Source organism: Mustelus asterias, chromosome 15, assembly GCF_964213995.1.
Source record: "Mustelus asterias chromosome 15, sMusAst1.hap1.1, whole genome shotgun sequence".
Taxonomy (NCBI): Eukaryota; Metazoa; Chordata; class Chondrichthyes; order Carcharhiniformes; family Triakidae; genus Mustelus; species Mustelus asterias.
This window is the reverse complement of record NC_135815.1, coordinates 17625537-17642519: the sequence shown is the minus strand read 5'-3', so window position 1 is coordinate 17642519 and position 16983 is coordinate 17625537. Positions and strand designations below refer to the sequence as shown.

The 16983-nt window shown below is 42.4% G+C and overlaps 1 protein-coding gene across 1 annotated transcript in view; it reads left to right on the top strand.

The window, feature by feature from the left end:
• slc30a6 (solute carrier family 30 member 6) overlaps positions 1–16983 on the top strand; it is a 70370-nt gene that overhangs the window by 33677 nt on the left and 19710 nt on the right. Inside the window, exon 8 of the mRNA XM_078229583.1 lies at positions 67–135. Coding sequence (XP_078085709.1) covers positions 67–135 — 69 coding nt within the window. The remainder of the gene's footprint in view (positions 1–66; positions 136–16983) is intronic.

Genomic DNA, 16983 nt, shown 5'->3' with positions numbered 1-16983 from the left:
AATGTCTAACTTGCCTGTAAGTAAAGTTGAAATGTGTCTATGAATGCTTTAATGTCCTTGTTTCAGGTCTCCACTCTAGATGGTGTTCTTGAAGTGAGGAATGAGCATTTTTGGACCCTTGGATTTGGAACTCTGGTATGATCCTTTTAATAGAGTACAGAATTTAGCTCTGAAACACCAAATGTTATCATTTTCAAATTATTGAGCTCTCTTGGTCTTTTTATAGGATTTGGTTTCTGAGAATAAGAAGGGGATTGTGTCAAAAAAATCACAATGGTTTTAGTGCAGAAAGAGGCCATTCGGCTCATTGTGTCTGTGCTAGCCTTCCAAAGGAGCAGTTAACTTGATGCTACTGCCCTGCCTTTTCCCCATAATCTTGCACATCCTTCTTTTTCAAATAATAATGCAACTTCCTTCTAGAATTCCTTGATTGAATCTGCTTCCACTACACTGTCAGGCAGTGCATTCCAGATCATTGTGTGAAAAAGTTTCCTAATATCGGCTGTGCTTTTTTTGCCAATTACCTTAAATCTGTTTTTGATCCTTGCAACAGTAACAGTTTTTATCTATTCTGTCCAGCCCCCTCATGACTTTGAAAATCTCAATCCAATCAGTAGGGAAATATTTTGGGGTCAGTGATCCACCGTACAGTTTAGATTAGCAATGGAAAAGGACAAAGACCAAATTGGGGTAAAACAATTAATTGAAGGAGGGCCACTTTCAATGGAGTGAGAATGGATCTGACCCAGGTAAATTCAAATCGATAGGCAGGCAAAACAGATTGTAACTTAAAGGGGAGATAGTTCTAGTACAGTCGAGGTACATTCCCACAAGGGGAAAAGGTAGACAACCAAAACCAGGATGATGAAAGTGATGGCGGGTGAGATGAATCAGAAAAAGGGTCCAACATGACAGGTGTGAGGTTGATAATACAAGTGAGAAGAAGGCTGACTATATAAAGTTCAGAGAGAAAGTGACAAAAGAAATGAGAAGCAAAGAGAAACCATGAAAAGGGACTGAAAGCTAACATAAAAGAAATCCAAATGTCTACAGGCATCTAAAAAGGTGATAAAAGGAGGAGTGGTGGTGATTACGAACCAACATGGAGGCAGATAAGATAGCAGAGGTACTAAATGAGTTATTGGCATCCTTACCAAAGAAAAGGATGCTACCCAAGACATACTGAAAGAGGAGATAGTTGAGACAGTAGATGAGCTAAAAATAGATGGACCAGACATCTCTGAGCAATTGCAGGACATTCTTAAGGGGAGGGTGAGCAGCCAGAGGTCGTTGTACATTTTGGTACCAACGACATAGGTGGGATGAGGTCCTGAAATATGAATCTAGAGAGATAGGCAGAAGGCTAACGTGCAGGACCTCAAAGGTAGTAATTTCAGGACTACTACCGATGCCACGTGCTAGTGAGAGTAGGAATAGGAGGATTAGGCAGATGAATGGCTGGCTTGAAAGCTGGTGCAGGGGGCAAGGATTTAGATTTTTGGATCATTGGGATCTTTTCTGGGGAAGGGCTGATCTGTTCAAGAGGGATGGGTTACATTTGAACTGGAGGGGGACTAACATCCTGGCGGGGAGATTTGCTAGAGCCACTCGGGAGGGTTTAAACTAGTTTGGCAGGGGGGTGGGATCCAAAGCAGTAGGGAGACAGAAGAGAAGTTTGAGGACAGCACAGAAGTTAAAGAGAGCACCTTAATTAGTAAAGGCAGTGTCAGTAATCCTAGTAAGAAGTTTAACAACACCAGGTTAAAGTCCAACAGGTTTATTTGGTAGCAAAAGCCACACAAGCTTTCGGAGCTCTTAGCCCCTTCTTCAGGTGAGTGGGAATTCTGTTCACAAACAGAGCTTATAAAGACACAGACTCAAATTACATGAATAATGGTTGGAATGCGAATACTTACAACTAATCAAGTCTTTAAGAAACGAAACAAATTACATATTCATGTAATTTGAGTCTGTGTCTTTATAAGCTCTGTTTGTGAACAGAATTCCCACTCACCTGAAGAAGGGGCTAAGAGCTCCGAAAGCTTGTGTGGCTTTTGCTACCAAATAAACCTGTTGGACTTTAACCTGGTGTTGTTAAACTTCTTACTGTGTTTACCCCAGTCCAACGCCGGCATCTCCACATCATGAGTAATCCTAGTACCAGACAGATCAGGCAAAAGTAAGACAGAGAGCAAGGGAAGTCCAAATTAAACTGCATTTATTTCAATACAAGAGGCCTGATGGGCAAGGCAGATGAACACAGGGTATTGATGGGTACGTGGGGACTGGGATATTATAGCAATTACTGAAACATGGCTAAGGGAGGGACAGGACTGGCAGCTTAATGTTCCAGGGTACAGATGCTATAGGAAAGATAGAACAGGAGGTAAGAGAGGAGGGGAGTTGCACTTTTGATTAGGGAAAGCATCACGGCAGTACTGAGAGGGGATATATCCGAGGGTTCGGCCACTGAGTATGGGCAGAACTGAGAAATAAGAAGGGAGAAATCACTTTGATAGGGTTGTACTATAGACCCCCAAATAGTCAGTGGGAAATTGAGGAGCAAATATGTAAGGAGATTACAGATAGCTCCAAGAAAAATAGGGTGGTAATAGTCGGAGATTTTAATTTTCCCAACATTGACTGGGACAACCATAGTATTAGAGGGTTGGATGGAGAGAAATTTGTTGAGTGTATTCAGGAGGAACTCCTCATTCAAAATGTGAATGGTCCGACTCGAAAGGGGGCAAAACTTGACCTCCTCTTGGGAAATAAGGAAGGGCAGGTGACAGAAGTGTTAGTGAGGGATCACTTTGGGACCAGTGACCATAATTCTATTAGTTTTAAGATAGTTATGGAGAATAATAGGTCTGTCCCAAAAGTTAAAATTCTAAATTGGGGCAAGGCCAATTTTGATGGTATCAGGCAGGAACTTTCAGAAGTTAATTGGGGGAGTCTGTGGGAAGGCAAAGTGGCATACTTTCAAAAGTGTGTTAACCAGGGTTCAGGGTAAATGCATTCCTCTTAGAGTGAAGGGCAAGGCTGGCAGAAGTCGGGAACCCTGGATGACTCGGGATATTGAGGCCCTGGTCAAGAAGAAGAAAGAGGCACATGACGTGCATAGGCAGCTGGGATCAAGTGAATCTCTTGAAGAGTATAGGGGGTGTAGGAGTAGAGTTAAGAGAGAAATCAGGAGGCAAAAAGGGGACACGAAATTGTTTTGGCAGATAAGGCAAAGGAGAATCCAAAGAGCTTCCACAAATACATAAAGGGCACAAGAGTAACAAGGGAGAGAGTAGGGCCTCTTAAGGATCTATGTGCGGATCCACAAGAGATGGCCGAGATCCTAAATGAATATTTCTCATCAGTATTTACTGTTGAGAAAAGCATGGATGTTAGGGAACTTGGGGAAATAAATAGTGATGTCTTGAGGAGTGTACATATTACAGAGAAGGAGGTGCTGGAAGTCTTAAAGCGCATCAAGGTAGATAAATCCCTGGGACCTGATGAAGTATATCCTAGGACGTTGTGGGGGGCTAGGGAGGAAATTGCAGGTCCCTTAGCCGAGATATTTGAATCATCGATAGACACGGATGAGGTGCCTGAAGATTGGAGAGTGGCAAATGTTGTGCCTTTGTTTAAAAAGGACTGCAGGGAAAAGCCTGGGAACTACAGGCCAGTGAGCCTCACATCTGTGGTGGGTAAATTGTTGGAAGGTATTTTGAGAGACAGGATCTACAGGCATTTAGAAATGCAAGGACTGATTAGGGACAGTCAGTATGGCTTTGTGAGTGAAAAATCATGTCTCACAAATTTAATTGAGTTTTTTGAAGGGGTAACCAAGAAGGTAGATGAGGGCAGTGCAGCTGATGTTGCCTACATGGACTTTAGCAAGGCCTTTGACAAGGTACCGCATGGTAGGTTGTTGCATAAAGTTAAATCTCTCGGGATCCAGGGTGAGGTATCTAAATGGATACAAAATTGGCTTCTTGACAGAAGCCAGGGGAGAGGGTGGTTGTAGAGAGTTGTTTTTCAAACTGGAGGCCTGTGACCAGCGATGTGCCTCAGGGATCAGTGCTGGGCCCACTGTTATTTGTCATTTATATTAATGATTTGGATGAGAATATAGGGGGCATGGTTAGTAAGTTTGCAGATGACACCAAGATTGGTAGCATAGTGGACAGTGAAGAAAGTTATCTCCAATTGCAACGGGATCTTGATCAATTGGGCCAGTGGGCTGACGAATGGCAGATGGAGTTTAATTTAGACAAATGCGAGGTGATGCATTTTGGTAGATTGAACCAGGGCAGGACTTACTCAGTTAATGGTAGGGCGCTGGGGAGAGTTACAGAACAAAGAGATCTAGGGGTACATGTTCATAGCTCCTTGAAAGTGGAGTCACAGGTGGACAGAGTGGCGAAGAAGGCATTCGGCAAGCTTGGTTTCATCGGTCAGAACATTGAATACAGGAGTTGGGACATCTTGTTGACGTTGTATAAGACATTGGTAAGGCCACACTTGGAATACTATGTGCAATTCTGGTCACCCTATTAAAGGATATTATTAAACTAGAAAGAGTGCAGAAAAGATTTACTAGGATGCTACTGGGACTTGAAGGATTGAGTTCTAAGGAGAGGCTGAATAGACTGGGACTTTTTTCTCTGGAGCGTAGGAGGCTGAGGGGTGACCTTATAGATGTCGATAAAATAATGAGGGGAATAGACAAGGTAGATAGTCAATATCTTTTCCCAAGTGTAGGGGAGTCTAAAACTAGAGAGCATAGGTTTAAGGTGAAAGGGGAGAGATACAAAAGTGTCCAGAGGGGCAATTTTTTCACAGAGGGTGGTGAGTGTCTGGAACAAGCTGCCAGAGGTAGTAGTAGAGGTGGGTACAATTTTGTCTTTTAAAAATCATTTAGATAGTTACGTGGATACGATGGATATAGAGGGATATGGGCCAAATGCGGGCAATTGGGATTAGCTTAGGGGTTTTTTTTTAAAAAGGGCGGCATAGACAAGTTGGGCCAAAGGGCCTGTTTCCATGCTGTAAACCTCTATGATAGAGAGGCTGGCTTAAATCACTAGGACTAGATCTGATGCATCCATGGGCACTTCCATGAAGGAAGTGAGTGTGGAAATTGTGGAGGCACTGGACATAGTTTTCAAGTTTGCTTAGACTGAGATTATGCCAGCAGACTGGAGAATTGCAAATGTTATGACCTCGTTCAAGAAATGGTGTAAATATAAGTGCAGCAGCTACAGGCCAGTCAGTTTAACCTTGATGGTGGGACAACTTTTAGAAAAATGGTCACTTAGGCAAATGTGGATTGAAATCATAGAAATCATAGAAACCCTACAGTACAGAAAGAGGCCATTCGGCCCATCGAGTCTGCACCGACCACAATCCCACCCAGGCCCTACCCCCATAACCCCACAGATTTACCCACTAATCCCTCTAACCTACGCATCCCAGGACACTAAGGGGCAATTTTAGCATGGCCAATCAACCTAACCCGCACATCTTTGGACTGTGGGAGGAAACCGGAGCACCCGGAGGAAACCCACACAGACACGAGGAGAATGTGCAAACTCCACACAGACAGTGACCCGAGCCTGGAATCGAACCCAGGTCCCCGGAGCTGTGAAGCAGCAGTGCTAACCACTGTGCTACCGTGCCGCCCGTCTGACAGGTACAGCACGGGGTTAGATACAGAGTAAAGCTCCCTCTACACTGTCCCCATCAAACACTCCCAGGACAGGTACAGCACGGGGTTAGATACAGAGTAAAGCTCCCTCTACACTGTCCCCATCAAACACTCCCAGGACACATACAGCACGGGGTTAGATACAGAGTAAAGCTCCCTCGACACTGTCCCCATCAAACACTCCCAGGACAGGTACAGCACGGGGTTAGATACAGAGTAAAGCTCCCTCTACACTGTCCCCCATCAAACACTCCCAGGACAGGTACAGCATGGGGTTAGATACAGAGTAAAGCTCCCTCTACACTGTCCCCATCAAACACTCCCAGGACAGGTACAGCACGGGGTTAGATACAGAGTAAAGCTCCCTCTATACTGTCCCCCATCAAACACTCCCAGGACAGGTACAGCACGGGGTTAGATACAGAGTAAAGCTCCCTCTACACTGTCCCCATCAAACACTCCCAGGACAGGTACAGCACGGGGTTAGATACAGAGTAAAGCTCCCTCTACACTGTCCCCCATCAAACACTCCCAGGACAGGTACAGCATGGATTTGTTGAGGGAAAATCATGTTTAAATAATTTATTGAGTTTTTGATGAGGTAATGGTAAGGTGTTGATGATGGTGACAGTGACAACTTTAATATGAAGGTAGCTGAGTGACAGGAAACGAAGAGTAACAATGAATGCTGGCTTTTCAGACTGGAGGAAGATATATTAATGACCTTGACTTGGGAATGCAGAGCACGATTTCAAATTTTGCGGAAGACACAAAACTTGGAAGTATAGTGAACTGCAAGGACAATAGAAAAAGACTTCAAGAGAACTTAGACACGCTGGTGAAATGCAAAGAAGTATCAAATCATACATTTTGGGAGGAAGGAAAAATATAAACTAAAGGGATACAATACTAAAGAGGGTGCAAAAGGAGAGGGGCCTAAGGGTATATGTGTACAAATTATTGAAGGTGGCAGGGCAGGTTGAGAAAGCAGTTAAAGCATATGGAATCCTGAGCATTATTAATAGGGGCATAGGATCCTTTATAAATCACTGGACCTCAACTGGAGTGTTCAGTTCAACGCACAACATTTTAGGAAGGCTGCAAAGGCATGAGAAAAGATTTGCATGAATGGTTCCAGAGATGAGAGACTTCAGTTGCAAGAGTAGTTTACAGAAGTTAGGCTGTTCTTGGAGGAGATAAGATTGAGAGCAGATTTGATAAAGGTTCAAAAATCATGAAGGGTCAGGACAGAGTGGACAGGGACAAACCATTTCCCTTGGAACACTAACCTAAAGAGAATGACCACAGAATCAACAGTGACAGGAAGAGATGCTTTTCACACAGCCTGAGAGTACAGCAGAGGTAGATTTAATAATGGTTAGAATTGGATGAACATCCGAAGAGAAAAAGTGTTTGCAGGGCTGTGAGGAAAATGCAAGGGAGTGGGACTAGTTGAGTTCAACTTGCAGAGAGCTGGCTTGGACACAACAAGCCAAAAGGCCTAATTTTGTGTTGTAAGCATTCTATGATTCTACTCTATAGTTGATGGTATGCATTGAAATAACCTGAACTATATTATTCCGTTGAATGGTATGTTTTATTAATATAATAACTTGTTAGTGCCAACTCTTCCTAAATTGCTAAAGTACTAAAAATGCAACTGTCAGTATTTAAAATAAACCATTATTTCTCCCAGTGTTCCTTTTCTCTTTGTCTTGTTCCCGATATTTTTAATTATTCCTAATTTTACTTTTTTCTCTAATCAATCTTGTTTAACCCAATCTTTTCTTCTAAAAATGTTTCAAACCTGTCATGGTCAGAGATTGCATTTTATTGTTGTCCATGATCAAAGTTCTCTTGTGCATGAGGTTAGTGTGCTTTCCTGCCCTCAAGATGGTTTTCCCAATTTAAGTGATTCTAGCAGCAAGCTTTGCTTGAATTTAAAAGTAAAGATTATTTATTATCACACAGTTGCCTGAGAGGTTTAACATGACATCTTACGCACACCATCTCACACACAAAATTTAGATACAAATGAAGATAAAAAGCAATACAATTACATGTAGTAATTATTTCAGTCCCTTTCATGGTAGGCCTGTAGTTTCTTAGATGAATTAATGCTTTGGATGGAGTGGAGGTCTTGTAAAGCAGAGGTGTCTCAGTAAGCTGTGAGGCTTCTTATAGTTGAATTGCTGTCACATAAACTTGAAGATGGAACAGGATGGGAGACTCCCTCTCCCACTTTCAAGGTAGGGTTGTTTCACCTTGTTTGGTTGTCTTGTCACTGGTTTGATAGTTTTTCATATAGTGTCTCAGATGATATCTATCAGGACTGGTTCTGACCTGAACAGCTTCTGTTATTTTTGAAAGAAAAGATAATAACTATGGCTGTCTTAAACCCATTATGAGTCCAAAGTCATCCTTCCAAAAAAAGGTGGTGGGTTGGGCTGATACGTATCATGTGTTGTAGTCTTTCACACTTTGGGACATCCAAGTTCTTTGTTTTTGGATGTGGAGCCATCCATTTCATATTCATCTGCCATCCATGGATTTTCAGTGTCCCTCGTGAAACGTGGCGACAGGTTTCTGCAAACCCTGTTTATTCTATTGTTAAACAATGAGATCTGTGAACCTCAGGTGGCTTTGAGATTCCATCACTCAAGTCCATATTTAATCAAGTATTGTTTGAGTTCTGGTCTGGAGCTGATATTGCCAAAGTTACATGAAATGTTGCCCGCTATCTTAAATGTTTTAAAAAATTGTAATATCTTCACGCCAATACTAGGCGTGAAAAGTGAGAGGAACTTGTTCTGAAAGTTCCTTCAGTAATTTTAAAGCAGGGTACCAACGTTCAGTGAGGGGGGAGGGGTGGGTAAAATAAGAGACACTGGTGTGGGAAACTGTCGGAATTAGGGTTTCTGTCCGGACTTTGGTAGTAGGGTGGTTCATCCAGACTATGGTTGGGAGGGGTAGGGGATGCTGTCCAAACTGTGGGAACTGGCCATCGGGATGAGTTAGCAGCACAGACGCATACTGCACATGCATGCAGATTAATGAATTCCAGAAGCCAGGATGTGAAGAGTCAGGTGTGGTCTTTGAAGCAATGATTTGAAAATACGAGTCAAACAGCATCAAAACACCCAGGACACGTGAGAGCAACCTCAATTACAGGACAGCCCCATAAAATTCAGGATGGTTTCTCACCCTGTTTTAAAGTCCAGTTTTCCAGTCAATGGAGAGGCACTCGTGGAAAATAAGCATTTATTTTAAACATCAGAGCAGTTTTTAGAGATTTGGTTTATCTCTAAGATAATTAGGATGAACCATAACGTAGAGGATTGAACTATGTGAAAGATTGAACTGGAGAAAGTTAAGTTTATAACATTAACTTGTAAAAAGTTGATTAAGAGACAACCTCATAAAGACCTGAAAGATCCAGTATCTATTTCAGACTTTGAGTCTGCAGTTTGTTCGCACTTGATGTGGCCTGACAAAAGTAAAAAAGGCTAATTTTGGAGGAAAATCAGGAAATTTATCACACAAGGAACAATTGATGCCTGCAATGGGATTCTGAATTAATTAGTAGAGTCCTTGATCCGGAGAACCATAGGTTTTTTTCAGATGGAACAGCTAAGATAGTCATTAAGCTATATGGAATTGTTGATAATTGTGTTATCCAGCTATTAGCTTCCAGTATCAAATATTTAACCATTGAAAAATATTCCAAGGTTCTAGCTACCTTTAGAGCAAAGCACATTTCAATTCTCTGCCAATGTTTTGTTCCCCTGTTGTGTATTTTCCCATGTAATTCTGTTGCATTTGTTTATGTTCAAGCTCGGTGTCAATAAACCATTAAGTCGTTGCTTCTCCTCATATACACACATTGAGTTGTGCATCTCACACTTCTGGATAAAAATAGATCTTGCAACATTTGAGTTAAATTCACCTGGGAGATGTTTCTAAACAAGCAGACTTCATCACAAAACATATTGTCTGTCTATAAAACATAGAAACACATATGAGATTTTCTTTCGTGCCAAGTTTAACAGATGCAAAAACCATGCATGTTTTAATTGCTTCTAAAAGTACACAATGATATGAATCCAGTTTTCATGCTTTTATTTGATATGTATTGCACACAAGATACAGAATTGGCTATAAACAAATGGTTATGTTTGGACCATATTGGAACATATTTCTACAGAGCAAAATGTTTAATTACTTGTTGCAAACAATTGGGCCCAAGAGAGAAAATCAGCATTGTAGAGATTTAGTCTCAGGCCACATCAAGTGCGAACATGCCACACACTCAGAAGCAGCAGAAAATCAGAAGTAGCAGGTGTGAAAATAGATTCTGGATCTATTCATTCGTTATATTTGTAACACACAGTTTCCACTGAAATCCCTTTGCACTTTGCCACATGTGAACATCTCTTTATACAGTGCTTTGAGGCTTTTGTACTGCTGTTTCCTGATACATGATGTTTTAATTTTTCACTTTCTTTCCCCATTTCCATTTTTAATATTGACATTTTGAGTTTCAGGTATTTTTAAGCTCTGTTATATAACATTTGTGGTGCTATGTGGGTAATATTTCTCTAACACCACATGTATTAGCAAGCCAACATTTGCAGTGGGCATTGTTTCTAAATTCCTTCCACGGGTCCTTCCAGGATTTATTCCCACTTGGAAATAAGTGGACGTATTAGTGAGAGGCAACATGGTTTTGTGAAGGGGAGGTCGTGTCTCACAAACTTGATCGAGTTTTTCGAGGAAGTGACGAAGATGATTAATGAGGGTAGGGCAGTGGATGTTGTCTACATGGACTTCAGTAAGGCCTTTGACAAGGTCCCTCATGGCAGACTGGTGCAGAAGGTGAAGTCGCATAAGATCAGAGGTGAGCTGGCAAGGTGGATACAAAACTGGCTCAGTCAAAGAAGACAGAGGGTAGCAGTGGAAGGGTGCATTTCTGAATGGAGGGCTGTGACAAATGGTGTTCCTCAGGGACCAGTGCTGGGACCTTTGCTGTTTGTAATATAAATGATTTGGAGGAAAATGTAACTGGATTGATAAGTAAGTTTGCAGACGACACAAAGGTTGGTGGATTTGCAGATAGCGATGAGGACCATCAGAGGATACAGCAGGATATAGATCATAGAAACATAGAAAAACTACAACACAAACAGGCCCTTTGGCCCACAAGTTGTGCCGAACACATCCCTACCTTCTAGACCTACCTATATATAACCCTCCATCCTATTAAGCTCCATGTACTCATCCAGGAGTCTCTTAAAAGACCCTATTGAGTTCGCCTCCACCACCACTGATGGCAGCCGATTCCACTCGCCCACCACCCTCTGTGTGAAAAACTTACCCCTAACATCTCCCCTGTACCTACCCCCCAGCACCTTAAACCTGTGTCCTCTCGTAGCAGACATTTCCACCCTGGGAAAAAGCCTCTGAGAGTCCACCCGATCTATGCCTCTCAACATCTTATACACCTCTATTAGGTCTCCTCTCATCCTTCGTCTCTCCAAGGAGAAAAGACCGAGCTCCCCCAGCCAATCCTCATAAGGCATGCCACTCAATCCAGGCAACATCCTTGTAAATCTCCTCTGCACCCTTTCAATCTTTTCCACATCCTTCCTATAGTGAGGCGACCAGAACTGAGCACAATACTCCAAGTGGGGTCTGATGAGGGTCTTATATAGCTGCATCATTATCCCCGGACTCCTAAACTCGATCCCTCGATTGATAAAGGCCAGCACACCATACGCCTTCTTAACCACCTCCTCCACCTGCGGGGCCGATTTTAGAGTCCTATGGACGCGGACCCCAAGGTCCTTCTGATCCTCTACAGTACTAAGAGTCTTTCCCTTTATATTGTACTCCTTCATCCCATTTGACCTACCAAAATGGACCACGATGCATTTATCTGGGTTGAAGTCCATCTGCCACTTCTCCGCCCAGTTTTGCATCCTATCTATGTCCCTCTGTAACTTCTGACATCCCTCCAGACTATCCCCAACCCCACCAACCTTCGTGTCGTCGGCAAACTTACCAACCCATCCCTCCGCTTCCTCATCCAGGTCATTTATGAAAATGACAAACAACAAGGGTCCCAGAACAGATCCCTGGGGCACACCACTGGTGACCGACCTCCATTTAGAAAAAGACCCATCTATACCCAGTCTCAGTTGGAGACTTGGGCGGAGAGATGGCAGATGGGGTTTAATCTGGACAAATGTGAGGTAATGCATTTTGGAAGATCTAATACAGATAGGAAATATACAGTAAATGGCAGAACCCTTAGGAGTATTGATAGGCAAAGGGATCTGAGTGTACAGGTACACAGGTCACTGAAAGTGGCAATGCAGGTGGAGAAGGTAGTCAAGAAGGCATATGGCATGCTTGCCTTCATCGGCCGGGGTATTGAGTTTAAAAATTGGCAAGTCATGTTGACGCTTTATAGAACCTTAGTGAAGCCGCACTTGGAATATAGTGTTCAATTCTGGTCGCCACACTACCAGAAGGAGGTGGAAGCTTTGGAGAGGGTACAGAAAAGATTTACCAGGATGTTGCCTGATATGGAAGGCATTAACTATGAGGAGAGGTTGGAGAAACTTGGTTTGTTCTCACTGGAGCAACGGAGGTTGAGGGGAGACCTGATAGAAGTCTACAAGATTGAGGGGCATGGACAGAGTGGATAGTCAGAAGCTTTGTCCCAGGGTGGAAGAGTCAATTACTAGGGGGCATTAGTTTAAGGTGCGAGGGGCAAGTTTTGAAAGAGATGTATGTACGAGGCAGATTTTTTTACACAGAGTAGTGGGTGCCTGGAACTCGTTGCCGGAGGAGGTAGTGGAAGTGGATGCGGTAGTGACTTTTAACGGGCGTCTTGACAAGTACATGAATGAGATGGGAATAGAGGGAGTTGGTCCCCGGAAGCGTAGGGGGTTTTATTTAAGTCAGGCAGCATGGTCGGTGCAGGCTTGGAAGGCCGAAGGGCCTGTTCCTGTGCTGTAATTTTCTTTGTTCTTTATCCAATGATAGTGGGTTCTGGGAAGAACGAGGTGGCATGGTGAAACGTAATTTACATAACTTTGTTGCTCCTACTATGCGTAAATAAACTACTGATCACTTGCGCTAAAAAGAACAGGTAAAACCTGTGGCATTCTGATATGTCTCCTCCATAGTTACACTTTATACAGACATCAGATACAGGAAGCTCTCTTGTTTTCTCACTGGCTATCCTGTTTGTAGGAACACAATTAGGATGCACGACATTGCACCATGTTGGTTTTGGCTACCTTTGGAGTTAGCTTCGCTCAGTTGAAGGGACACTGGCCCATGAGTCAGAAAATGATGAGTTAGGGTCCCTTTGTAAAATTTGAGCTTGTAATTCAGGCCAGACCTTCAATGCTGCATTATGGGAATTTTGCATGGTTTAGTGTTGGCAAATGTGGAAGCCAGTATGCACACAGCAATCCTCCAACCAGTATTGTGGATAATGACCAGATAATGTGTTTGTGCTTCTGTTTGAGGCATAAATATCATCAAAGCACTGAGAGAACTCGTCTACTCTTCAAATGGTGCCATCAGATCTTTCACCTCCACCAGAGAGGTTAGGCAGTATGGTATTAACATATCATGTTGGCTTTCCTTATGGTGCTCAGCAGTTTCCTGCTATTCGTGTAAGCGATGTGGCCTTTAATTATCCTTTCCCTTTATGCTTTATCCTTTTTCCACGCTGATCCTTTTATATCATTTCAAATCATTTTAGGAAAATATCTGTTGAATATTCTGCTGTTCAATCATGAACCTTGCTGAAGTGTTATATTTTCTAAATTGCAAACTTCATTGAATATTCCAAAGTGTAGACCATTTGGGCTTGGTAACTTGGTCCAGGTCCTGTTTGGGGTGCAACTCTGACATGGCAGAGCTTCCATACAAACAACCCATCCATATTTCCAGTGTTGTGGTCTTTTCCATATGGAAAGTGCCCCCAGCCTGAGGATGGAAATTTATCAAAAAATGTAATGAACAAATCTCTGTACAGTAGCACTCTGAAAGGTCTTTCAGTTTCTGTTCAGGGTCCCATCAATCTTGGATCACTGTATGCCAGCCTGACAGGCAGCCCAACATCAAGCATTCCATGAGTGCTAATGGTGGGAAACATGGCATCTCTTTATCAAATGCCTGAAAACACATGAGCAGGCACAGAGTGGAGTCCCTTGTTAGAACTAGCTCCATGGAAAACAGCAAGTTGTTTTCCACATCCAACTCTGCCAGATTCAGTGGAAAATCTTTTGGGTTGTAGAGTGGAAAGTCCAGGTCATCAACTAAAAATCATCATGAACCTTTTAAATGCTGTTTGCCTTTTTTTAGCGTGTGCACGTATTTCTGTAGTCTAAATGCAGAGCCACAAAATTGAAATGTTTCCAGCATTCATTCAGCCCATAATGTAAAATTGTCTTCATCCCAAAGAAGTCTCAGCCATTCTTCAATCTTCGTTTACTTTGAATGTAGTAACTAAGTCATTATTATAATCTTTTAACTTCTCTTTTTGCTTTTCTTTTTTGTTTTTTGCTTGTCTCCTCTATAATTTCTTGGCTTTGAGAGCAATGATTTATTCATGTAACTAAGTGTGTACCAATAGAGTAGCTTCCTCTCTCAACTAGGGGATCCTTGTTTGTATGCTGCTTCATTGTACCATTTGCACCAGCTGCAATCATCGAGTTTATTTGTTGTTTATGAATCTTAAGTTTGCAGTTTGTCTGTTTTGTACACATGTATATGCCATATCCTGGAAATTTGTCCCACTGGGTTATAAAACAAAGTGCAATAACATGTTATGCAGCACAAAAAATGAAAAATATTGTGAGTCCTTCACCACAGTGGAGTGCTTTGGCTCAGGACCACTGTAACACTGTCAAGATCATTCTTGTCTCACCTTTTAACTGATTACATTGTGCAGAGACTAGCTTCAGAAGAATCTGTTGTGTACGGCTTTCCTCAACACCTAGAACTGTAGACAGTGACAGAATATTTAAATTGTGATGGGATAGAAAAGAAATGTAAAATGATATATGAGGATTTGGAGGGGAATGGAAAATTCAAACCCTTTTGTGGATTGAAATTCTAAGAATGACTGCATTTTTAAATGCATTTAAAAGGTGGTCAAATGAAAGGTGAGGCTGGGTAGGGATCACAACAGAGATCTTGTGGAGGCAGAGGGCATGCCCTGGGAACTAAATTGTTGCATGTCTTCACTAAAGAGGATGCTGCCGATGTAACTGCAAAATAGGAGGCAGTAGCGATATTGGGTGGGATCAAAATAGATAAAGAGATGATAACTAAAAATAACTGGCAGTCCACAGTGTAGAAAAGTCACCCAGTACAGATGGAATGTATCCGAGATTACTGAGGGAAGTAAAGGTGGAAATTGCAACAGGTTTGGCCACAATTTTCCAATCCTCCTAGGACATGGAAAAAATGTCAGAAGACTGGACAATTGCAAATGTTACACCTGTGTATTATTTTTAAAAGAGCGGGTTAATTCAGCAACTGCAGGTAAGTCAGCCTAACATCAGTGGTAGGGATGGGGATTTAAAAAATGGTATTTGGAAAGTGCATGCAAATAAATGAAAACCAGCTCAGATTTATTAAAGGCAAATCTTAGTTGACTAATTAGGTTGAATTCTTTATGATGCAGTAATAGGGAGGATTGATGAGATAGTGTGGTTGATGTTTTTGCCTTTATAGACTTTCAAAAGATGTTTGCTAATCTACCACTTAAGACACTTGTTAACAAAATTAAAGCTCATGGGATTAAATCAATAGTGACAGCCCTGGATACAACATTGGCTAAGTGACAAAAGCATAGACTAGTGGCAAATGGTTGCTTTTCACATTGACAGGAAGTGAATAGTGGTATTTCCCCAGGCACAGTAAGTATTAGGACCAATGCTGCTCAGGTCATATATTAATGACCTTGACTGAGATAGAGTACAGTTGGAATAACTTCAAAGTCTGAAGATGATACAAACCCAGAAATGTAATGAACAATGGCCTGGACAATAGACTTCAGGAGGATGTAGATGATAGAAATGGGCAGACACATAGCAGATGAAATTTATCTCCAAGAAGTATGAAGTGATGCATTTTGGTAGGAAGGATGAAGAGAAGGAATATAGAATCATAGAATCCTTACAGTGCAGAAGAGGCCATTCAGTCTGCACTGACTGTCTGACAGAGCATCTTACCCAGGTCGTCTCCCCTGCCCTAGCCCTGTAACTCCACACATTTCCCATGGCTAATCCATCTAATCTATACATTTTGGGACACTAAGGGGCAATTTAGCATGGCCTATCCACCTAACCTGCACATCTCTGGATTGTGGGAGGAAACTGGAGCACCCATAGGAAACCCACACAGACATGATGCAATTTTAAAGGGATTCAGGAATAGAAACACCTGGGGGTGTATATACACAATTTTTGGGGGAAAAGAGCAAGGTACTAGATTTGATTTGATAGTTCTATCGGAGCCAACACAGGCAATATGGGACGAACGGTTATTTTGGTGATAAAGCTGAAACCATCCACCTCTGAGGACTGCGCGCAATGTATGTCACTTCTTAATGAATGTAGCTTGTGAGTGGCAATCATAGAATCCCTACAGTGCAAAAGGAGGCCATTCAGCCCATCAAGACCGTGCTGACTTTCTGACAGAGTATCCTACCAGGCCCTATCCCCCTAACTCGATGTATTTACCCACTAATCCTCCTAACCCACACATCGTGGGACACTAAGGAGCTATTTAGCTTAGCCAATCAGCCTAACCTTCCATAGCTGGCCCCGAAGAATGGCATTGGCCTATGGTCAACTGATGTTTTTCTCTTCTAAATCGTTCTCTTTTCTGCCATCTGTTAATTTCTTTTGTTCTTTGCGCTTTCCACACCCTTCCTGACTGCTTGTTTCCAGGCACTTCAGTCAGCAGCGAGGACTTCTGATGCATCAAAACCAATCCTGGTGAGGTCTTGCTTGCAGGCATCCTTGTTTCTCAGGCGTTAGTGACCTGTTAGTCCCATGCCAATAGCAAGCTCACCATAAAGCATGGGGATATGGCTATCATCTATTCAGCTATCAGCTGTGCCATTAAGACATGCTTATTTGAAGGTCTGGTTTCAGCACATAGTTTTGGGTATAATTAATTGCCACCATCTGAACTTGCCTGGAGGCACTACCAAAGACACCTGCAGGTTTAGGATTCAATCACCG